Source organism: Apteryx mantelli, chromosome 23 (genome assembly GCF_036417845.1).
Source record: "Apteryx mantelli isolate bAptMan1 chromosome 23, bAptMan1.hap1, whole genome shotgun sequence".
In the NCBI taxonomy this organism is placed as follows: Eukaryota; Metazoa; Chordata; class Aves; order Apterygiformes; family Apterygidae; genus Apteryx; species Apteryx mantelli.
Genome location: NC_090000.1, coordinates 8813062 through 8838017, shown reverse-complemented (window position 1 = coordinate 8838017; position 24956 = coordinate 8813062). Strand labels below are relative to the sequence as shown.

The following is a 24956-nucleotide window of genomic DNA, read 5'->3' as shown; positions in this document are numbered from 1 at the left end:
CCTCGTTTTTGCAAAAAAAAGGAGGGAAAGGGCAAAAAGGAGGCGTCACCTGTAGACGGCCCGTTTGTCGGCCTCCAGCTGGGCCTGGGGGTCGGCGGCGGCGCTGGGCACCGGGGCGCTGCCGCCCGCCGGCGCCGCGACATGCACGGGCTGCGCCTTGGCCGGCTGCTGGGCCGTGGCCGTCATCTGCGGGGAGGCAAAAAAAAAGAGAAGGCGATTAAAAAGAGCATTAAAACAAGGGGTTATTGCAACTTTCCCGCCCCCCCCCGAGGGCTTTGCAAGCTCCGCCGCAGCTTTGTGGCGCGGACGTTTTGCAAAATTTTGTAAAAATGCGCGTTTGCCTGGTTGCCCCCAAGCAGGCAGCAAGAGGAAGCCTTAACCTTCCATAATATTTCTTATATTCAGAAATATTTTTTAATATTTCAGCCTTAATATTTCTCCTGCTGCCTGTTTTTTTAGCAATATATCCTGAACGCCTACGTATATAAGCGTGCTAACCCCGTCTTCAGCCAAACTCACCCTCATATTCCCGGTTTCAGCATTAAGAAGCCGCTTTCTCGCTCGGATGAAAAGCGGCGGCCCCGCGCAAACCTAGGCGGGCCCAAATCTCGGTTTTAAAATGTTTAACTTTAATATCTCCTAGCTGACCTTTCGCTGCTGCTCCGGAGCTTTTTTTTAATCTTTTTTAGCGCTCGTAATTTGGCCAGCTCCAAAGTTTTTTTTTTTTTGCTCGCTGCCTTTAAAAAATGCGGATTTATCCACGTTTTCACCCCTTCGCTCTTTATTTTCCGCATGCTACTTTACTGAGGGGGTAAATTTTGTTTTTACACCCGTTTGGGGTTTTTTTTTTTTTTGCAGTTTGCACACAACGGCAAGTGGATTTTCCACTTTTTTCCATCCATCCCGTCGCCTTTGCATTTTGCCAGGGAATAGGGGATTTATTTTTTTTTTCATTTATTTTAAATTTTTTATTTTTTTGTTTTTTGAGGCTCTCGCATTTCTCCCCAGCGGCGGGGATGCGAGAAAATGCAGGGGAAAAGCGTATTTTTCCGAATAAAAACGTTCTGCAGTGAAAAATGCGGAGCGGGGTTCTGGGTAAGGGATCCGCATTCCCCGCTGCTGGGTTTCGAGCCGGAAAAGCTGATTTTTGGGTTGAGAAGAGGCGATTTCTGCTCGGCCAAGTGCATTTCTTGCAGTCATGCTCCCGTTTTCCATTCCCAACGGGGCAAATCCCTCGCCAAAATTAACACCCGCTCACTGGGCAAACTTTGGTTTTTGGCAAACTGGGATATTCCCTTTTTCTGCTGTTTTTCAAAGACGACAGACAAATAGGTCAATGCTAGAGATGGAAAGGGGTGAAGGTTTCAGGGCAGAAAACCTGCTAAATTAGCAATATTTAGCACGCGCCCCATAGCGTTGTCTCACCGCCACCATGTGCGAGAGCAGCGTGCCCAAAACTTTGGGTTTTCAGCCCAAAAAGGTTCTTTGGTTTTTTTGCAATGCCGGGGAAAGGCTTCCTGCAGCCACTTCTGGAAACCTGCAGTGGGTTTGCACCAAAAAAGGCATGAAGGTCCCCAAAATCCAACCGAAATTAGGGCACAACCCCCCCAGCGAGCGCATCGGGGCGCCGCGGCAGTTTACCATGGAAAAACCCGTTCCTTAAAATAATGAATGCCGTAATTTTGCTTGCAAAGGGGGGGTGTTATTCCAATGCTTAGAGCATGGAGTTATGCATGAAGTCGTTTTTTTCCCCTTTTTTTGCCAAAAATCCGTAAAATACATCAAAACGCCGTTCAAATCCTCTTTCCCCAGCCCTATTTAGCGAGACGGTTCGGTTTCGCGCCCGGTTCCCCAGCGCCCGCGATGCAGGGCGGGCGACCCCGCGGAGCCGAGCGGAAACAGGCACTTCCCTGGAAACAGGCATTTCCCAGGAAAATTTGCATTTGCATTTTTAGCCGGGAAAGGGATTTTCTTGCAAAATATTGGCACGGTTCAGGGAGACCGAGCATTTCCCTCAGTGTATTTTTCGCTGGGAAAAGCACTTTATTGCAAAATATCGGCACCGTACGGGGAGAAAGGATCTTCTGGGCATTTCCCTCGGTGCGTTTTTAGCTGGGAAAAACACTTTATTGCAGAATATCAGCACCGTTTGGGGAGACCAGGTAGACTGGGCATCTCCCCGAGCGCATTTTTAGCCTCGCAAGGAACTTTATTGCAAAATATCGGCACCGTACGGGGAGAAAGGATCTTCTGGGCATTTCCCTCGGTGCGTTTTTAGCTGGGAAAAACACTTTATTGCAGAATATCAGCACCGTTTGGGGAGACCAGGTAGACTGGGCATCTCCCCGAGCGCATTTTTAGCCTCGCAAGGAACTTTATTGCAAAATTTCAGCACCGTTCAGGGAGACCGAGCATTTCTCTCGGTGCGTTTTTCACCCGGAAAGGCGCTTTATCGCAAAATCGTGGCAGCATTCGGGGAGGCTGAGCATATCCCTCGGTGCATTCGTAGCCTGCAAAGGCAATTTATTGCAAAATATCGGCACCGTTCAGGGAAACCGGTTCGGCTACGTATTTCCCTCGGTGCATTTTTAACGTGGAAAAGGCCTTTCTTGCAAAATATCAGCACCATACGGGCAGATTGAGTCTGCCGGGCTTTTCCCTTAGGGCAAAACAGCAGCCCTGTAGCAGGAGGTTGGGTTGGTCAGTGGGATGCGGCGAAGGGGACCTGGTGGGGGGGGGGGTTTGGGGCGTCCCGTGGAGTTTGGGGGGGGTCCCATGGGTGCTGCGGGACACTCACCTGCGGGGTGTCCTGGTAAGGGGGAGGGGGCACACTCTGGGTGGCCATCATTGTCAGAGCCGGCGCCGGGGAGACATGGTGCATCCTGGGCGGGCGTCACATCGAGAAGCTGCGGGTGGGAGAAAGGCAGTGGGGTTAGTCCTCCCCCGCTCTGCCGAAACACCCCCAAAAAAGCCCCAAAAAAAGGAAAAAATAAAGACAGAAAGGAGAGGAGACATCCGCTGATCCCACTCCTGCGTGCCTCGCTGTAAATCACAGCCGCCCACTCGGCCCCTCGCGGTGATGCTGAGGGTCCCCCCCCCCCACCAGGGGCAATTTTTGTTGCCTTTTACTCTTTTTTGTTGGTTTTTGCTCTTTTTATTGAACTGAAGTTCTCCAGTGCATCACGGCAGCCCTCCCACCACAGGCTCCAGCTCACAAGCCCAGATATATTTCCAAAATTCAACTGTATCTAGAGGAGCGGTGTCCAGCCACAAGCATGCTGAGGGCACGGAAATCAATCCCCGCAGGACATCCTACCTAGAGGATCCTGCACCACAACCCGCTGGAAAAGGTGGTTAAAAACAAATACGAGTGGTGAGATGAATCCCTCCAAAATTCTCCTAGAATCGGCCCTGGACCATGCAAATACCTACATGGATGACGCAAGACCATGCAAGACCTACATGGATGCTCAGACCCTCCAAGAAAAATGTCCCCTGAAGAAACCTAAGATTATTTGATGCCCATGATCATTATTTAATGATTGTTTGAGGGATTTGGGAGGAAAAATGAATCAGGGAGAAGAGAAGAAGATGGCTTGCAAGGAAACGTTGCCTGCACAGAGAACAGACGTGGGCAAAGCTCTTGGAAACGATGGTTGCAATCGATGAAGCTCATTGCACTTCCACCACATGAACCCCGGTGCATGGACAACTTTGTTTTCCATCCCTCACGCCTATAACTGTGGTGTCTAAGCGGGGATTCCCATCCCTTTTCCAGTTGTTCCTCATGATCTTGAAGTGGGAAGGCAAGTCAGAAATGCAAAAGCTTCTGTTTTCCTACATCACACCAAAAATAGCCCCCAAAACGCAGTGCACTCTTTGCCTTGGGCCACCACAGAGTGCCGTCCACCAGCGTTGCTAGCTCAAGCCCCAGGAGGGATCTACATTGAGTATCTACCTCTAGTTACCTACTCACAGACTCCAAGAGGTGCTCTGAGATGCACCGTCCTCAAATCCCTCTTGCAGAAATTTTATGCTTTCTGTAAAAATATAGCTATTTTCGGGGGTCCCCAGCCTCTTCTTTGGGTATCTTCAAGCCAGACCATCCAGCCCCAATGTGACAGGGAAGGCAGAGGGACACAGGGAAGGGACCTCCTGGCAGAGGAGCTCTTGGCTAGATGTTCTCCCAAAGTGCAGACGTGGTGGCCAAGTGTAACCAAAAAAGCACATCTTTCCAAAAAAAGAGCTTTGAAAAGCCACCCTCTGCCAACAGGCTTGAAAAATAATGAACTCATTAGACAGTGAGCATCATCAGGAGTTGGCAATGTGAAACGCAGTAGACCAGTCCACTCTTGCCCTGAGACATATGGGTCACGTCTGCTAAAACCATGAGGTCTCCAGGAGGAAAAGTGAACCTGCAGGTGAAAAAACAGACTCTGGAAGAGCCGATAGTCTTGTTTAAATCCTCAAAAAAAACCCATCCTAGGTGTGTCATCGCATTAGGCAAGAGCTGGACTAAATTCTACATTTTTGGGAGCGCTCATTCCTTGGAAATTTGCTGCAGATATGCCACGTTTGTCACCACGCCACTGACTGAAGGATTTAGCAAGTTCATAAAGCCACCTAGGAAAATCTCCCCGAGCCTCCAAAAATGCATTTCTCCTGTTGAAATGAGACACAAGTGACTTTTGGAGTACTGCCCGCTGTTTCGCCCCTTCTGCTCCATGCAGTTCCTTGGCGTCCCGTCACAAGAAGACGCCCCATAAAATGGAAAGTTATGCCAAGTTGTATTGGGAAATACCAATTCATAGCTTTAGCCCTGTCCTCCGCAATGAAATGGGTGCCACTTTTGGAAGAAATGCTCCGACGTAAGGCAGCGGAGCAGGGATGCCAACCATGTCCATGAAAACGCAGGTGCGATTTGGCGTGCTCGGCTCAGCCACCGCTGGCATTTGGGGGAAGATTTCAAATATTCTGGTCTTCTTCCCGAGACCTCTCCACTGGGCTTGATGTCTGCCAGCAGGCATCAGCCTCATGAAAACGCAACGTAGCCTGTCCCCACGGAAAGCCGAGGGCTGTCTGCACAGGCAGAGCCTTTTATTCATTTTATTCATCACCCTTTTATTCATTTTGCACAAATAAATGTTTTTAAAGAAAAGTAAAGCGCAATTACTTCTTCCCCACTTTGCCCTGCCATCCGATGTCCCATGAACCGAACATTGAGAAGACAGCGCACGCAAAGTGCTCGGTGATTTATTGCAGAGTGCGGAGCAGTCCGGGGCCCAATTTAATTGCCGAATATAATATAACCCATTCGCTAAATCACAGAGACTTTATGGGCTTGGATTTGTTTGGAGAATTGGACTTGCAGTCAAATGTGAAAATGAAGAAACGCGAGAGGCCACCATTGCTGACGGTGCCGCGTTTCGGGGCTCAACAAGCCCGAAAAGGGCATGAGAGAGCTGCGGTGATTTGCTGGCATTTTAGGTAATAATTTTATGTAATAATCTGTATTTTTCCCCCCCTTAAATCAGTTTATACGCTATCTCCAGATTGACTCATCTGAAGAAGAAATGGAAGAAGACACAGAGCAGTGCGACACCAAATGCCACCAACCCCTCATCGACCTGCTCCACTGAACAGTTGAATTTTGGGCAAAGAGCAAATATCTGGAGCCTCATGCCCCCCCAAAGAAACTGTGAGCAATGAAGCTGAACAACCTTTGATAAAGGCTCTTTCATTTCCGGAAACAGCAGCACTTTAGATTTTGGCAGCAACTGAAGAGCAAAGTGTCCTAAATTTCCTTTGGAAATAAAATTATTTCAGCTACCACTGCAATATTGCCATTAAGTTGGAAATGTATTTCCCGAAGAGCTTGAGTCTACCTAAAAGAGTCACAGCCAGGATAGATTTATCTGCTGCTTTTTGCAAGCAATATATTATCTCCTCTTTCAAATAAAAATAATTAAAGACTTGAGCTGAGAAGTCGTTTTTTCAGTGCGGTCACTGATGCCTCAAAACATTTTAAAACTCAAAGTATTTCTGACGGTCGCCTGCCATTACAAGGCGAAAAGGAAATACTCTCTGACCAGCCTGATTATCAAAATAGCTATAAAATGGTATTAGAAGTATCGCTGAACACAAAAAAACACATTGTTGGACTACGTGTTATCATATACAGCTGATAACGTTAACATCAGCTTTGCAAGACACAACTCTTTTTTCCAAATCAGCCGAAAATAAGCGGGAATCCTTTTCTAGCTAAATCACCGGCTTCTCCACAGCAGCAAAACCGGCAATCGATAAGGGAAGATCCAACATGGGACATTATGAGAGTGAAGTTTTCAAGCACTTTTCCGCACCTACCCCAAATTTCAGAATTATTAGAGACATTTCTGTTTTCCCCTCTCGCACATGGAAATCTTGAGGCACGCCCCCGGGAGAGGGTTATGTATAGTCTGCGTTCCAAAATGTTTTCCAGCTATTAGAAGATATTTTTGCTTATTAGTGGAAGACTGCCTTTCTAAAGGTTTTTTTTTTTCTTTTTTTAAGTATAATAAAGATGGGATGGAGCAGCGTTTCCAGTGACGGCAGGTGAGTTATGCTTCAAGTTTTTTATGTTACAGTCTTCACAGCGGAACAACCGGGTTTGTGTATGCTGAATTTTATGATATATGCATTCATTATATGAATATATATAAGTTAAAATGAAGAAATATCGCTGACGGAAAGGAACAAGCACCTCCAGAGGACTATATATCTCACTCGGAAATGTAAGCCGAAGACAGATTCACCCTCTGCGGGTGACAATGTCTCTCCACTGACCATAAAGTGAATCTGGAGTGACTATCTTGCACTTGAACATGTAATTTTTATGTGCTGAAATGAGGCCACATGCAGTTCACCCCCACTTTTTCTCATTTCTGATGGAAAAAACGCTGCAAAGGTTACCAGCTTTCATCAATAAAAGAGCCAGCAGCCCTCTTTTGGGCAAAGCCATCAGGGAAAATGGCTGTATTAAGCCTTTTTATGCATTTTGGCAATGGTAAGAGCCACTTCTGCCTGGCCGTTGAGTCTTCCTGGCGTGCATGGGAGGGGTAAAGTCTTCAGATATGGCTGATCTTGCAAATGGTGCAAATTTGCCCGGGGAAAGGGAGGCGTGGAGTCCATAGTTACAACCTTGAGCTCTTCTTCAGTTGAGCGTCAACTCAACTGGAAGAGCGTTGAGCTCCCGTCTTGCGCCAGCAGCTTTGAGGTTGAAGTGAGGAGCAACCACAAGAACAGGAGTGAGGTGGAGCAGCTGGTCCTCCCTGAGGAGGAGGATTTCCAAGCCTATGTCAAAGCAAATTTTGACTTGCTTTCTGTAAACAAGCCAACAGCACCTTGAAATGGTCTTCAGCATCCTTGGAAGTCAGCGAGAATCCAGATTTTAGGGGAGACACCATCCACTTTGTGATGGCTGGTTCACTTCCCCCCCCCACCACATTTTGGGTTTCCTACTTCCAACCCTTCAAGATGGCTTCAAGCAAAACGATGCATTTAGCAAAAGCACAGAGCTCTTGGAGAGAAAGGGATTTAAAATCCCAAGGAAGGGTTTATTTCCCTCTAAGGATCGCCATATTCTGCAGTAACCGAGGCACGCCTAATGTCTCCAGCGATTCGCAGCAGCACACGGTGTAATCCACGCTCAGCCCCATGGAAAAACTCTCCCACTTTGGAGATTTCTCTAAAAATTGCTGCCTGCCCAGCTGCCTTGCGCTTCCTTGCCTCTTCCCCAGCTCTCTCGGGGTCTGCTGGTGGCATCTTACCCTCCGCCAACCTTTATTGTCCTTGCTTGTTTTTACACATATTCACCCCTTGCACTTAAGCAAAAGCTTCAACAGGCAGAAAAACACCAGTTTTTTGCAAGTTAAGCAAGGATAGCTCTACCACCACCCTAAACTCCTGCCTAAAAGCATGACTGATGCGACTAAATTGCTGAAAGTGGGGAAGAATCCTGTTTTTCAGGACATTACCCATTTTCTGGTGGTTCTCACACCTGCGCTCCTGTGTGCAACCACACGCGCTTGCATGAAGCCACTCATCGGAGGACATCAGAAGCATTAGCGCCAGAAATACCACCGGGCTGGCCAACATTTCTAGCTTTTTAGCAATCCACAATAGACAAATTTTCTCTACACAACCCGTGGGAGGGTTTCCATGCTGGAAACATCCTTTGTGCTCAGCCTGGACACCAGTTAACTCAACACCAGCCCATAGCCAGAGCATCGTACCCTCCCCAGCATTGCGTTATTGAGTATTTCCCAATAAAAAGAAAACAAATGGAGTCTGCGTTTCTGATCCACCTCCTCCAGCTTGATAAAAGAGAGTAGGTGCAGGAGAGGGGGAGCTGCTACAGTGCTTATTTGACGAGAACAACAATTACCGCGAAATAATTCCCTCCTCGCCAAAGATACCCATCGCCGTCGACGACTAAAATGCTCCAGGGACATCTCTGCAACATAAACGGGAGAATAAAACCCGCAAGAGCCAGTCAGAGCTTTAGTAGACAAGGTTAATGTACCTTGAACGGCAGCATTAAGCAACTTTGTTCTTTTTTTAAGTGGTGAGCTGAGATACCTACATACATTTTTAAGTGTTATTTTTATAGAGAGAGACCATTAAAGTACCTTCCAAAACAAACTGGCAAAGGAAAACATCAAAGAGGCTTCTTCAAAGTAACGCGAAAATACTTGCATTTTTTGCAATACAGCCCCTGGCCCAGCAAAAGTTCCCAAAAGAACGAATCATGGATATTTTTTGGAGGGCAAATTGAAAAGCTTTGAAGTGAAACATAGCTCAGGATGCTAAAAATGTGCAAACTTCTTCTTGCTGGACATCAATTGTTCAATTTTTGATTTCCTTGAGAGTATAACCAGGAATAGTTAGGGGATTAATTTTCCAACAGTTCTTTACTCTGAGCAATTAATTGTGAATAATTTATAATCAGAATCTTATCTGATGCTTTTCAAAATTTCCTTTGCGCACTTAATATTTGATTGCATCCTGCTAATTCCACGACCGAGGAATGTGCCCCGCGCACACATTTCCCCAATGCAAGCACAAAATCCTGCAACTTATTTGAAAACAGGTTTGTTAAAAAATGTCAAAAAACATTTCCACAGGGATTTTTTGCATGCACCTTCTACAAATTTGCCTTATTTCCCTGGCTGAGACCAAAATTAAGCGCAATCACAGATGTAGGTCATTCGAATCACTCACTTAAGGATCATTTTCTTTATTCAGCCAGATATCCCCTCCTGGCTTTTCTTTTTTTTTTTTTTCATGAAAATTTAGATCGCTTTCCACAGTACTGCAACAAAGGCTGGATTTTGCTTAAAATAACCTGCATGAGGAAATCACAGAACATGTAAAGCTTCAAAATTCAAAAGCCGATGTCTACAAATTTATGTTCAGAAGAACCATGAGCACAAAAATCAGGTCCTTCCACCTTGGCCTGGCAAAGATGAGATGGTGGCCGCTTCAAAAAATAATCAAAAAATTTAAAATCCCCCAACTCCTCCGAAGGAGAGGAAAATCAGACACCAGCTTCTGCTGAAGGATTTCTGGCAGCAAAAAAATATCAAAGGCAAAAAAAAAATCAAAGACAAAACCATCTAGCCCTAAATGTTCATGTAATACTTGCAAGCTCTCCACCCTCTGGTCGAGTAATGTTAATGTGAGCCCTCTAACCATGAACAGTGTCCCTGGAGAACAGATGAAAATGCCATGTAGTTTTGGGAGAGAAGTCAGGGTTTTGGTGGATTCTGCTGGCCCCATACCAGGATGGAGTTTTATTTCTAGTTTCGTCCCCCCACATATCCCAAATCTCACCTTGGCTACGGCACTATTAATTTTCTTATGGTTTTTTTCCACCCAGGGGGTCCATGAGCAATCCAAGAGGCCATGGTTTTGGGTGAAAATTTAAGAGGGCCACAGAAAAATACCTGTTTTAGCCCCTCCAATACCCCAATTTATCGAGTCTGTCAAAAGAAAGCTTTAGGAGGAACATGATTACAAGGGTTGGACAAGGAGGCACGAGTCATTTTTCAGGCCTCCATGCTCTGGCGGTTTGCATGCTCCCGAAACCTTTGCATTGGAAAAAGACCAGTTTCACATGAGAGAGAAATAGGGAAAATTTTTAAAGCACCGACGGCAAGTTTGTGGGTAGATTGAGATTGGAAAAGTGCAGTTTTTCTGCGTTTCTGGAATCTCTTGATTCAAGCCTAGACAGTAATAGGGATACAAAGGGATAAAATATTAGAATTGAGGCAAAGTGAGCTGGATGCTATAAACTTCAGCTGAGAAAAAGCAACAGGAATTTGATGGGTTTTGAGAATACAGATCACTGTACAAGCTTTGCAGAGAAAACAGGAGTGCGTGAGGTTGACCCTGGTCACCGGAGATGCTGTCCAGGAGATAGCTGGGACCCTTCCTAGTGAGGAAAAAGCCCTCAACCCAATTGCACGCCCATCCTGGGTGAAAATGGTCTGTCAGGAAGATGTGGAGATATGCAAGATGAACAACACAACCCCCTCAGAGAGGCTGGAGGGCTGCTGATAAATCCATGCGTGTCCATGCGATACCCGCCTCTTGCTCTCTTTCTTCCCAAGCTCTTCGCCGTTGGTTAACCAACATGATCTCCTATTAAAACCCACTAGAGCTGTGAGGGTGGCAGACACCTCCCGAACCTCCATGCAAGATGCTTGGGGTGAGTTTAATACAATTGCCAGCCTTTCTCTCTCAAACCATCCTTAAAAATGACTTCTGTGGGTTAAAACTTTCATCCTAAGGAAATGTCCCAGAAGCTTTTGAGGTTGAAATGAAAAGACCACAAATCAGGTTCAGAGCTGATACTGCTCAAAATTGAAGAACTGAGATGACAAGAGAGCTAGACAGTCACGTCCCAACAAATACGAATCCAGCACAATTTTTTACCGCAGGGCTTTATTTTGGCCAAAGATGATCTCTGACATAGATGTAGCTGCTGCAAAGAGCCACCAGAAAGTTTTGACCCTCAAGGTCCCGACCAGCAGACAATGGTGCCAATGGTTTAAACCTCATCACTGAGGTGCTCTGGAGGAAAAAGAAGATTGAGCTCAATAAACGACATGAATTTTGGAGAGGAGCCCTACCACTGAAACAAGAGGCTAGAAGCAAGTATGGGTCTTGGATGAAAGAGATGTTCTGAAGACAGCAGATTTGTGCTTTTTTGGTGTGTGCCACTGGCAAATGCAGAGTCAGAGCTATTTATTTAAGGACTCGCCGCCAAGAAGGAAAGCTCTCAAAAACAGTCCTGCCCATCAAAAAGATATAGAGTTAGTCATGGTTTTGGTCCCAAAACAGCTAGTTACAGCTTTGCAAATCTCCCGGCCGGTGCAAATATCATAAAGCGCATATCAGACAAATGCCTCAACTACTCCGCCTGTGGAAAAGCATTTGGGGATGTCTTAGAAGCGCAGCATGCATGATCGCCCTCTCCTTCCAGTCTACAACCTGCTATATTCTGTGATTCAAGTTTTGAGTGGTTTCGCCTTCAGTTTTCGTGCAAAGCTCCCAATACTCCTGCAAGGAATTGCAACAGGTTGCACCATGTGGCTGCAAGAGCCACACCGTTCACACAGCGCTATGGGGAGGAGGAGGGCTACCGCACCGAAAAAACCCTTTCCTCACATAAATCTGCCTCTTTGCTTGCTATATTCCACTAATGAATTTGCAAACGGCTGTTTTTCCTTACGGAGAGGGAAAGAAATCCCTTTGGAGCCGGCTGTTTTCCTCTTTCCCATATGGCAGATAAATCAGAGCTCTCTACTAGCAACACTTCAGCTTGCGCCCCTCTCCCGTAGCTCACCAGTTCTTCTCAGTCTTATCCCCCTTACTGAAACCGGTGTGCATTTCCTTCTAAAATGCAAAACTCCCGACACAAAACGGCTTTGAAGACCGGAAGGCACAGCGAGATCTTCCTTTAAGAAAAGACGGGCCAGGCTTTCCGATATTGCCTGAGCGCCTTCCCCATCCAAGCCCTGTTCCACCAAACCGCAGCTTCTGCTCCTGAAAATGCACCCGCAACACAAATGATTGCAACGCAAGCTGCTAGATTAATTGCGCCAGTTTAAACACCTTTCATTCGCACATTTGAAGGCAATTTTCGGCCTCTTACATCCTCCATGACAAAAGACTGGTTTGAGGTATTATATGGTGATTTATGCAAAACACCAGCTAATTAGGGAATTACAGGTAGTTTTGAACTGCCTTAATTAGGTTTAATATTTAACATGCTGTCTCCTCTGTTCACTCCAAATTTTGGTCCATAAAATACGTGACATGGAGTTAAAAGCCTGATCCAAACTCAACACAAGGAGGGAATTAGGGACAAAAAGGGTCAGGGAAGGGTTTAGGATTTGAGAAGGACATGCCGACTTTCTGGGCACTGGCAATGAAAGGGGCAACCTAGCCTCTGAGCTGCCCCTCCACAGATGTATGGGCCTCAGGGGGAGGAAAGCCAAAAGTTCATCCCTGGAAAATGGAGTGATATGTGCACAGGGTGGAGAATGCCAAAGAAACCCCAGTATTTCTCACAGGATGAGATCTTCAGGATTGGTCATTTCTACCTGTCATTAATGACTTGAAGTGATGCCTGAAGCAGCTTCTGGTCTGGAAGGGATTTAGACCTATGCCCAACGTCACATCTTTCTATACCTTGAAACATGCCCAACGTCACATCTTTCTATAACTTGACGCATGCCCAACATCACATCTTTCTAAACCTTGATGAATGCCCAACGTCACGTCTTTCTATACCATGTCTGGTGGTGTTCTCACTAGGGAACTGTTGACATGGTCTGCTGAGGAGGAACCTCCATTTTCTTGCTGGGGATGCTTGCCAGGCTAGGCCATGCTGTCCCCACACATGCTCGTGTCCTCCACAAGCTCGGTTTCCTCCAAAGGAGGAGCCCAACGTGCCCACCATGCCTTGTGGAGCGCCAAAGCCCTTCCACTCAAGCATCAGGCAGCTCACTCTGAAATACTCATGGATACGAGCAAGAGAGGAAAGAGGGAATCAAGGTGTGGAGGAGTTTCCCTGAGGAGCCCACTCGGTGATAAGCAAGGGAGTATCCACACCAGGCCCCCACAAAGACACCTGGAGAAGTGATTTCCAGGTGTGCCCAACTTCTAACTTGATTTTTCCCCCATAGAAAAGGCAAGGTCCCCTGTAACCTGGCAGATAGCAAAAACAACACTGCCTTTTCTCAGATTAAAGCCTCGGACCTGTGGGACGAGCTGAGGCCCTTTTATTAGGAATGGAACGAAATCTGGAATAACGCAAAATTCAGCCTCACACTCTGTCGGCAGATCCTTAATCCTCTTTGTAGGTTGGTGGCCAGGGAAGGTCATAGCCAAGAACGAGGGCTGAAAGAGCAGAAAATAATCCTGCCGTTATTTGATGGCATTTACTAAAAGGGCTTTCAGAGGAGGCAAGAAGAGGCTATTCAAAGAAAAGCCACGAAAGGTCTCGTCTTGTGCTCTGCAGCGCCGTGGATCGAAGGAAGCTTCACATCAGGCTGAAAGAGCACAAATAGCTTTTTGGTTTTAACCTGAGATGTGCCCACCCTAATCCTCGCTGGTTTAGGATGTACCTTTTAAGGACGCTTACGTGATCTGAAGGCTGCACCTCCGTTTTCAGGCTAAATGTTAGGTTTTGTTCAACGACCAGTGTTATTTTCTGTTACTTCTTTAGACGGAGCAAAGGAAACTTGCAGCCGAGGGGGTTGCATTTTCTTTGTCACCCAAAGGGTGCCTATAATTTAGGCACAAAACAGACAAATTTGACACTTCATCAGCCCTAAGCACAGCGTTTTGCGTTAAACAAAACTGTTAGACCCTTGGTTTCACATACAGCTTATTTTATGGTCTGCGTTGAAGTTATTTTTAACCAGCGATGACTTCTCACCAGGCCACATCCCACCGTCTCCCAAAACTTGCAGTGATAACACCTCCTGTTTAGGGGCATTTTTGAAAAATCTGTGTTTTTTCAAGGCCGGCCACAGCTTGTAGGACTCTTTCAACGCATTCATGACAGCTGAGGTTTAAAGAAAAGAATTAGGCTCTGCACAGACTGATTTCTTTAAAAAAAAAAAGCTACAGGCCCTGCTATTATTAGCCAGGAATTTGCTTTTTTCCCCTCGAAAAATGCACACTGCATTGTCCTTCTTATACTGTCCCCCTCCCGAAATCCAGCAGCCTGGTCTGCATGATGCTCCTGACTAATGCATTTCGCTGCACAAATGACCACTGCCAGGTGCGGGACAAGAAGGGGAGTTATAATTACACCAATCCTGCTCGTAAAGCAATCACTTTCATGCATTTACTCGCCTGATTAATAGAAAGCAGGGGAGCAGCCTTACTTTTTCGAGGGTGCTCGGGGAGCCGGCTGTCCTGCAAACACCTTCCCTCTGCCAGAAAAGCAAAACTTCCGGGTATCAGTCACAAGCTGGAAAGAAAGAAGATGAAATATTAATTAATATTAAGGCTGAACCTTTCCGCGCGATAGGGAAGGTCTTCCGACAGCACGAATGAAGCTGGTGCGGGCTGCCCGAGAGGAACACATCCGCTCTTAACACACTTTTTTTTGCAGGGCAGTGGGGGAAAGCAGTGAGAATGCATAAAATGGGAGGATCTAAGAAAAAATGCAGGTGGGGACAGCCCTGGGAGGTCAAAGCCGGGCTGACACCAAAGCTAGACCAGCAGCCCTGGGTGAGGTCCAAATATCTCCAAGGAAGGGCAAAAGCAAAGCAGACTTTTAGAGGCCAAATCAAGATGGGTACGGAAGAAGTGCCAAAAACAGTGACTCCGTAAGTGAGATTTTTTGGAAGCCCTCCTACAGCAATTATTCTAGGAAAGCTACTTAAAGCTAAAAAAAAATGCTCCTAAAGCGCCAGCGATGCCAAGCAATGTGGATTTACATGCAGCAAACCTCCTCCTCTTGCAGGTGACCCTGGAGCCGATGCCGGCACAAGCTGGTCGACGGTATTTTCGCAGCGCCCACAAGAGACGAAGGGTGACGCGGCGCCGTTCCACGTGGGCAAAGAGGCGCTTTCTGCTCCTCGGGGATGGGCGAGGGTGGTGGGATCCCCAGCACGGCGTCTTGGGTGGGATTAGCGGTGCAACCTGCAAAGGAGAAATCAAGGAAAAAAGAGGTGAAGCAGCCCCGGCCATTTTGCACCTGGTCGTTGATTATAACTTAAGCTGAGGTGCAAATGTGTTTTTACACGCCAACCTAGATGGTGTTAGCTAGGAAAGAGCCATTAACATTAAAGATGAATTTCCAACGCAGCATTCGCTGCAAAGCAAGGGGCTTCCTCCCAGACTTAATAGGCAAAGCCTTTTTTTGCTCTTTTTCCCATCCCGGGAAGGCACGAGGCATGCATTTTTTGGCAGGTCACACAGCCCACGTGCACCCGACTGACAAGGAGAGCTGCAAAGCAAAGGCCCAGCCTTCGACACACGTGTGCAGGCGTGTGCGTGGTGCCAGGGTGGCGGCACGGTCCCTCTCTCATCCGGCAGTTTGCCAATGAGGGTTTGGGGAAAGAAGCGTTCAACGTTTTTCTCATCTGCATCCCCCTCTGCCAGAAGATCAAAGCAAAAAAAGCAAGGAAAAATCAGTCTTTTCCTTAAAAGCCAACCAAACGTGCAGCAGGGCTGATACCTCACAAGGCCGTCAGTCCAAGGGAAGTACAGGGTTGTCCCGGATGTGCATTTCCAGACTCTAATAAATCATCGTTTCTCTCTTTCTTACAATTCTCAGTGTAAGTGTCCTAGTTTTTGAATTTTCCAGCTTTAGGGTAATTGCCACTTTTCAATGATTTTAAATCCAAAAGCGCTGAGGCCATAGCGATTCTGACCACAGCTTAAAGACGCTGCAGCCACCATACAGATGTTGCAAGAAATGAGTTAGGCTCTGATACACACATGCCTCGATACACCTCACCTCTAGAGAGCTCCTCAGATCTCCAACATTCGTCTGATATATGTATGCCTTAATGTACATCGCCTCTAGAGACCTCCTGAGATCTCTGATATCCACCTGATATAGGCACCTTGATGCGCTGTATGTCTGATATATCTACCTTGATATACATCATCTCTCCAGGGCTCTTCAGATCTCTGATAGTTGTCTGATATATGTACCTTGATATATATCACCTCTAGAGACCTCCTCAGACCTCTGATATATGTGTGATATATGTATACCTTGATCTACACCGTCTCTAGAAACCTCCTCCAGTCTCTGATATATGTCTGGTATATGTATACCTTGATGCACAACACCTCTAGAGAGCTCCTCAGATCTCTGACATTTGTCTGATATATGTACCTTGATGTACATCACCTCTAGAAGCGTCTCAAATCTGATATACGCCTGATATTTCTACCTTGATGTACATCACCTCTAGAAATCTCTTCAGATCTCAGACATATGTCTGATGTATCTACCTTGATGTACATCACCTCTAGAGAGCTCCTCAGATCTCTGATATCCATCTGATATATGCACCTTGATGCAATATATGTCTGGTATATCTACCTTGATATTCATCACCTCTAGAGAGCTCCTCAGGATCTCTGATATACGTCTGATATATCCACCTTGATACATATCACCTCTCCAGAGCTCCTCAGGTCTCCAGTATAAGCCTGACATATACACCTCTGATATACGTCACCTCCAGAGAGCTCTGCCTCTTTGGTGAGTCCATATCTCCCTTTCTAAGCAGGTACCCAGAACACAAGAGAGGCTCCACTGTTCACCGTCATATGGTAACTCCCCAAAAAACAGCCATAAACCTACCAATGAGAATGGTTTCCCCTGGTTTTAATTCCTTCCCCAACACATCGCAATAAAAACACATTTTCTTGCCCTCGTATACTGATCACAGCTGGGAGATCTTGAAGTTGAAGGCCGAAAGACACGGGAAAATGTGAAGGATCGCACTGGACGTGTCATTTCTGGAAACCTAGACATCACTGAGGCTGTTGGCCAAGGACGGATATTGGAAGTAACCAGGCAATGTCGGGGCAGAACCAGGCACCGACAATGCAGAAGAGACCGCAATTGTCACGGCGCGTTTCGAGGAGATCATCCACAGCGGCACCGAGCCTTCCCGCGCTCTGAGCGGACGTTTCGACATCTGCTCTTTGCGCAACGTTTGCTCTTTCCATTCGCAAGTCGGACCAAACCCCTAAACCTGGAAAGCCTGACGAAGGGGACGAAAGGGCAGAGGGCTCTCGACTTCTCAAGCAGGTCTAGGTCCCTCAAAGAGGCTTAGATACTTCATCTGGGCTGCACAAAATGCTCAGATGGGGCTCAAGTCCAAAACCAAAATGGCAACTTAAATATCATAAGGATATTTATGACGGGAATAAAACATCTACAGGCTCAGACTTGGAAGAAGAGCATGTGTGGGTGCTCACGCCAACTACACATCAAGGATCTGGGACTACTTGCCCTGACAACGCTGCAAAGAGCTTGCGTTTTGCCCCAGAGCCTTGTCCCTGTGAGGATATTTTTCCTCTCCTTGAAGAGATTTTTGTCATCTGGGCTTGCTGCATGCAAAAAAACTTTTCTTTTTAACTGTGTAAGGAAACGGGAATGAAGCTAATTTTTATAATGATTGGAGGACCCGAATCTCTACCTGCATATCAGCAATATAGCCGGACACTGTGTTGGTAGCTGCAAAAAAAAAAAAAAAATCTAGCACTCAACTGTTTATTTTTAAGCTCTGGCAGAGCACGAAGGCTTTTTCCGGCACGTCGCCTTGTTTCCAACGTGAGCAGGTGGTGACACTTTGAACGTCAGCGTTTTGGAGGTGCGAAGCTGTAGCTACGGGTATGGAACAAAGCACTTGATGCCAGCTCCTCTGAATTAAGCCAAAACGACGAGCAACAAAATCGCTAATAACGATTCTGCTGGCTCGCGCGCGGCGGGCCAGGAGCCGGGCGAGCCGAGCCCGGAGAAGAGGATCTGCCCAGCGAGGGGGGCGCACATCTGCCCATGGGTGTACATCTGGGCGCGCGCCAGCGGGGGCCGGGGAACAAAGGCGGCCTCGCGCCGCCGCGCCGATAAATAATAGAAAGCCGAAGTGGCCCGCGGAAGCGGCACCACACTGTTTGGCCTCGGGCGAGACGGAGGCAAATTTGGTGCCCATGAGGTCTGGAACAGTGGGATTAATAACACATCAATTTTAATGCAGGGTGGGGGGTTTCCCCCCCTCCCCCTTTTTTCTTTTTCTGCTTCACAAACAGCAAAGTGAATGTTTGAGCATCTCGGCAGGGGGTTAATGAGGACTCTGATTAGTTATTCAGATTTGCCGGCGCTGCCTCCATCCAGCCTCGGGTGGGGGAATAACGGGAAAGGGTTTGCAGCAAAGCTCTTAAAGACGACCTGCGCCGCTTCAGCAGCGACCCCGGGCCCCATAGCCGCGGGTTTCGGGGCACTCGCCGAAACCGAAAGCCCCAGCTTTTACAGGGAAAAGCTCCTTTTTCTATCATTCAGAGGGATGAGTAAAGCTACTGCGATAGAATAAATGCGGGGCACACGGATTTATATAAAGACTCAATGGAACATTTTTTCTTTGCATGTGAAAAATGAAGTCTTGGGCGCTTTTAATCTAATTTCTGTCCAGCTGCAGTTTGACCTGACTATTTACCAGTCATATAATACCACATCCATCTCACAATATGACCCAAAAGGATGGATGCATGGATGCATACAGGGATGCATGCAGGGATGCACTGAACGGATGCATGGATGCCTGTATTGGACGCATGCATGGCTGGGTGCATTGATGGATGCATTGGACACATGCACTGACGTGTTTGGTGGTTGCATGTCTGGATGGATGCATTGGATGGACGCTTGGATGCGTGCACAGTTGCATGGATGGATGCACTGGATGCGTGCATGGATACATGCACTGGACACACGTATGGGCGCATTGTATGGATGCACTGGATGCACTGGATGTGTGCACGTGTGCATGGATGGATGCACTGAATGCACGGATGGATGCACTGGATAGATGCATACATGGGTGGATTCACGGATGGAAGGAAAAGAAGGCTTTTAAGGAGGGACATATTTTTATGAACTTTTTCCCTGTCACCACCAGCATTTACTAAAAGGAGAATAAAAAAAACAAAACAAAACATAACCTTGCTGGAGCCTTCCTCCAGGGAAGGATGTCTCCTGCATTGCCCATCTGTGCCTGGACACACCAAAACCTGATCCTCCTCTAGGGTCCCATAAAAATTTTTTGCAAAGCCCAGCTGGATGAGCTCCACCACGAATGCGCGGGTGCACCGGAGCTGCAACATCACTGCAGAAACCACGTCTTGCCACGGGCCTGCGAAAAAGCACCATCTTCCGCCGTGGCGGTTTTTTTACGCAGCTAATAAAGCACTTTATTTCCTTGCACAAAAACTCAGGACTTGCCTCATTGCTCCTCAGCGCAGAACTATTTTAAACAGGTTTTGCTCGCCTGCCCCAGCATAATTCTGGGCTTATTTCCGGCTTGACGCCTGCGCTCTTCACCTGCATCAAGAAAAGGCAGCGATCAGCAATACAACCTGCCAAATAGATGCTTGAGAGTAAGCCTAAGCAAAACGGTGCTCAAAAAGCCTTGAAGGATGGAGCCGGAGCGGCGTTTCGCGGCTCTGTAAGCTATTTTCGTCAAACAAACCAGACGTCATTTCACGCAAGCGCGGCCGAGACGAAAGCTGCGGTCAGCAGCACACGGAGGATTTTCGGGCGAAGGAAGTCTTCGTCCCAGGCAGCGTTACGAGGGGAAAAGTAGGACACCAAAATAGCATGCAACAACACGGATTTAAAAACGTCACCCGTTGTGACGGCGTCTTAAAACCACTATCTTAAGAGAAAGATGGAGCCACACGTCGGCTTTTACCGCGAGGGGATGCGTCGGGGTCGGCGGCTCTCGCGCCGCGGCAGAGACTTTTCCCCGGGATCAGCGCCATATGCCTCGTTTCCGTTTTAAAACCGTGCGTTAATTGTTCTGAATTAACAGCTCCAGCCGGAGGAGCAAACGAGCAATTTGCAACCTTAAGCTAACACCCAACTTAGCTGCAGTGATTTAAGTTTCGGGGGGAAATCTCGCCTTTCCGGCTGCGGAGCGCAAGACGGAGCCTTCGCCGGCAGGCCCTGAGCAGCCGCGCTTGGCTAAAAGAGCGTTTCCACGAGGATTAATGCGCCCGTTCCATGGGAAGCGACATTAGGACGCGGCCACGGATGGAGGCAGGAGGGTAGGAAAATCGGAAATCAAGAAATCTTCGCACTTGGCTTTGCTTTAGAGAAACACGAGCAGAAATACAAGCTGCCGTCTTTGCCGCTGGGTAATCCAAGGATTGCAGGGAGGGCTCACGAGCGTTTTCCTCCCGGCGTGTTTTTTTTTTGAATCGCATTTACATTTTGTCTCCAAATGTTCATGCTTGCAAAAAAATATATATATATTTCAAGCTCTACCCCTTTGCCCTTTTTTCATCATTTTTTTCCCCTCTCCTTTTTTCATTTGCTGCCAGATATAGGAGGCGAGGAAGAAAGCCCCTGGCGATTATTGGTTCACAAGCGCAGATATACACCAGTAAAGGACCCTTTTTTTTAAAATCAGTGTTTTCAGTGAAAGCAGTGACTATTTTTAAGCATTTCTAACACCAGCGCGCAGGGGGGATTCACGAAGCAAAGCCTATCCCCCGTCTCACCGTCTTGCAACACCCAATTTGAAGAGGAACAAACAGAGCCAGCAGCCAAGAAGGCTCTTTCCAAAAATGCAATTCCTCCAAAACGAATGCGTAATTGGTGGGAAACGCAAGAAAAGGAGGTCTACGGTGATGACCGAGCATCTGCCATGGTATTGAGGGGAAAGTCTTTGCTATCCTAGTCCAGGCTGAGTTGGGAGTCAACAGCCATCAAACCCAACAGCTTTCAGAGGGAGCCAGGGATGGATCCGTAGAGAAGCTATGACGGAGATGGAGTCAGGATGGAGTCCTCACCATCGATGGTGTAAGAAAATGCATCAAAACGCTCAAATTTTGGGACATCCCGCCTTGACGGTACTGAGGACCGAGCTCCGAGGCGATGGGAAACAGGAGGTCTCAGCCACTGGGGTCCTCAGGGCCGACGCTCGCTCCCCGGAGGCATCCCAGCGCGTGTCGGAAATAACAGCGAAAAGCCACGCGCTTTTTCGGGGCGCTTGCCGGCGCCGTCGGGAGCGGCCGACCCCAACAAAAGCCCAAAATTCAAGGCAGCCGGGCGGAAGCGGCAGCCCGCCACGATTCCCGGCGCGCCGCCCGGTTCCACAGATTAATCCGTCTTGATGGAGCGTTCCAATTAGGGCTCCGTCTTAAGGAGGTATCAGCAATCAGGTATCTTATCAAATGCCACCTCAATTATTCAAATAATCCCCGCGTCTCGATTTGGGCGCTGTTTAGGGAAAGCGGTCCGATTAACGTGCCGCCACTTCCCCATCACGTCCGACAGCCTCAGCTTCGTGTCTGATTGCAGAATTTGCATTCAATTTAATTTTTTCCATCTGGAGTAAATGAATAATCCGAGTACCTACCCCAGCCTTAATTACATTTGTTAAATTAAAAACTGGAAAGGGAGAAATTTAAATGCACGCAGCTCTGCGGCCGGGCGAGCCACGCGTTCAACCTGCCAGAGCCCTCCCGTCTCCTGCTCCAATTTCTCTCCCTTCCCCACAGCCACGCATCAAAGAAATTACAACTCGAAAACAAAAATTCTTTATAAATGATGAAACAATAGATGATCTTTTGACATTTGTGGCGCTGTTTGCAGGGGAACGAGATAAAATGTAATAAATTCATACACTTCTGTGTGTTTCTTGGCTCTGGCAGCTCAGATTTCCATCTCTTTATGCAGGAGTCCTGGGGAGCAGAAATCCTTGATAATGCCAAACAATTCGACACTTTATTTTCTCTTTACTTTTCACCGCAGAAAACACAGGCTTCAAGCTGCCAGCTGCTGGGAGTGAAACCAGATGCCACATCCCAGGAAAAATCCTTCCGTCTCGGGGTGCGGAAATGCCGTGGAGGGATTGATTTGGGGCTGGGGGTCGGACGCCCTCCGATCAGGCAGGCTCCCGCTTTGCAGCTGCGCTCGGAAATAAATGCCCGCAAAACGCCTTTCGGACCTTCTCATTGCTCTTCTCCCTCCGGAAAAAATTTTCCCACGCGGAAAAATGAATAGTGGAAGAGACGGACGACTCAAGGCAGTCGCGAGCAAAGGGTCTGGCCCGCTAATAAATAACGATTAGGTGCAAATTGAAGATAAAGTGGTTTCAGCTCTTGCCATTTTAGGAGTAATACTCCGTTTATCATGCGGCGGGATGCGTCAAATAATTATATTTGGATGTTTGCTTCCATCTCGGTGTCAGCGACACCGAAAACGTACAGCAAAGCCTGTTCCTAGCTCTGGCAAAGACCGTTTGAGTTAAATAATTTATACGTGGGTGAGCAACGGTGCAACGTGAGCATCCCCTGCTTCGGGGCTCGCAAAATTGGCTAAAAATACTCCGAAAAGCCGCGCGGCTCGCAGAGGGAGTGAGGCAGAGTCGCAAACAGCTTTTCCCTTCGCCGCAGCCCGAGGCCAGGAGCAGCGAGGCGGTTTTCGGGACGGCTGAGCCCCACGCGAAGCCTGGAGGGAGGGTGCGGGGCGGCGCGGGGATCAATGCCGGGTCTGTGCGAAGCCTCGCGGCGGAGGGAAAGAGGCCCCGAAAAAGCGCTGCCCCAAAGGCGTCCAGGTGCTGCAAACAGACGCGTCTTTATTAATCGCCTCCGGGATCCCCTCGCGGGCCCGTCGGTTTGGCAGCGTTACGGGGCGGGGAGGGGTGGAAAACCCAGGGGCCGCTTCGTTTCGCGGCCGGCGCGGTCCCGCTTTCTTTTTTGCTTTCTTCTGCTTTGTTTTGAATTAACAGTTCTTGTGCCGGAGGAGAAAACATCATGTTTTAGCAATGAGGTCCCCAGTGAGTCTGTTTAAAAATTAATTAGTGCCATGCAACATATTAGCGATGAATAGTAATTTTGGTTTTTATACCTACCATACCACTGTTATTCCGGCTTTTACGTGGTCCTCCTGGCCGATGAGACCCTAAATATTGAGGGTACCAAAGAAAGTGTTGCCTGTATCTCCTGAAAATGCTCCATCCACTGCCGAACTCCCCCCTCGCCATGTATTTTCTGTGGAGCTCATACAAATCATGCTCCTGTTTGCTGGGCCGGCTGCAACGTAGGCTCTGCTCGCAGGAGGGTCTTCACCAGCAGAGCAGGTCCCCGTCATCCCAAAAGTGCAGTCACCCAAGGGTGCGAGCAAAAAGGGGGCTGCAGCTGGCTGGACCCAGCCCTGGCGAGGTGGGTGGTGTGGTGTGGGCCGGGATGGAGGAGAGAGATCCTCCAAGGATGGAGATCCTCTGAGGATGGGGATATCTCAATCCCAAGGATGGAGATCCCCCCCAGCCCTGAGAATGGGGATTCCTCAAACCCAAGGATGGAGATACACCTAAACACAAGGAAGGAGATCCCCCAAGGATGGAGATCCCTCAAGGACGGAGATGCCCCAGCCCTGAAGATGGACATCTCCCCCATCCCCAGGAGGAGGTCCCCAAAACCCAAGGATGAAGATCCCCCAACCCCAAGGAAGGAGATCCCCCAGAGAGGGAGTTGCCTCACCTTGAGGTTGGATACCCCCCCCAACCTTAAGGGTGGAGATCCTCCAGGGATGGAGACCCTCAGCCCCAAGGATGGAGATCCCCAAACCCTGTGGATGGAGACTCCCAAAATGCAAGGATAGAGACCACCCCCAGCCCCAGGGATGGAGACCTCCCCAAATCCAAGGTTGGAGACCCCCAAAAACCCAAGGATGGAGCTTCCCCAACCTCTAGGTTAGAGATTCCCTCCAACCCCAAGGTTGGAGATACCCAAAACCTAAGGATGGAGATCATCCACCTCGGGGAACCGTCCCTCCTGGGAACACCATTTCTCCAGCAGTCCCCCAGGACCTCACCGGCCAGCAACCACAGCCCTCACCCCGCGAGTCTTGCCCCACTCCCACCGGAGGGACCCACGCACCCCCCGCAAGCCCCCGTCCCACGCAGGGACGGCAGCAAAGCCCCGCAGGAGCAGGGCGACCGGGGCCAAGGAGCTTCGCCGCGTCGGCAGCCTTCAGGTGGATGGCGAAACCGAGGGGAATTCGCAGGGACATCTGGAATATATTCATTTTACGGCATGTTTCATATCACAGACAGGTACTTTGAAGCAGTAAGTAGTAGCAGGGCGGCACGTCCCCCTGGGTGGGCTGCGGTTTGGGCTTTCAGCCAGAGCTGCCCCGACATGACAAAGGGGCTGGGGACACAGAGCTGACGTTTTCCAAACACCACTTTGGGCCTCTGGGGGAATATCCAGAAATAAATTAAAAACAAAGAACGCCAGAAAAAGAAAAGAAAAGAAAACCTAAAAATCCCAAGTCTTTAAGTGATGTTGATCCCCACATCAAGCCATTAACAGTCCCATCACAAATTGTAAATGACTCAGATAAATTAACCGGCTTAGCAGCTGCGAGGAAAGGTCCTTCGGAAGATTCATTTGTTTGGCGGAAAAGAAATTAGTCGGGAATTTAAAATCTTTCCAGCAGCTTGACACAGACGCCTGCCAAAGCCCACATGTTGCGGCGTGCGCGGCCCCAGGCTGCAGCCGCTCGCCCGCCGGCCCCGAAGCGAAGATCCTCTGCAAGCACCCGAAAGCAGGGGCCTGCGGTTGCCCGCCCCCCGTTAGCGTGCCGCTAACGAGGCCGACGCACCCCAGCCCCGGGGCCTGGCCAGCCCCAGGGCAGC

The 24956-nt window shown here is 48.3% G+C and overlaps 1 protein-coding gene across 2 annotated transcripts in view; it reads right to left on the bottom strand.

Moving 5' to 3' along the window:
• The window catches only part of PKNOX2 (PBX/knotted 1 homeobox 2), a 53364-nt gene that overhangs the window by 19040 nt on the left and 9368 nt on the right, over positions 1 to 24956 (bottom strand). The window contains exons 2-5 of one of the 2 annotated variants that reach the window (XM_067310258.1): positions 15003 to 15207; positions 14445 to 14530; positions 2798 to 2906; positions 50 to 186 (exon numbers count right to left, since the gene is read on the bottom strand). In XM_067310258.1, coding sequence (XP_067166359.1) covers positions 50 to 186; positions 2798 to 2881 — 221 coding nt within the window. In that variant the 5' untranslated portion in view covers positions 2882 to 2906; positions 14445 to 14530; positions 15003 to 15207. The remainder of the gene's footprint in view (positions 1 to 49; positions 187 to 2797; positions 2907 to 14444; positions 14531 to 15002; positions 15208 to 24956) is intronic. The other variant, XM_067310257.1, reaches the window with a different exon arrangement.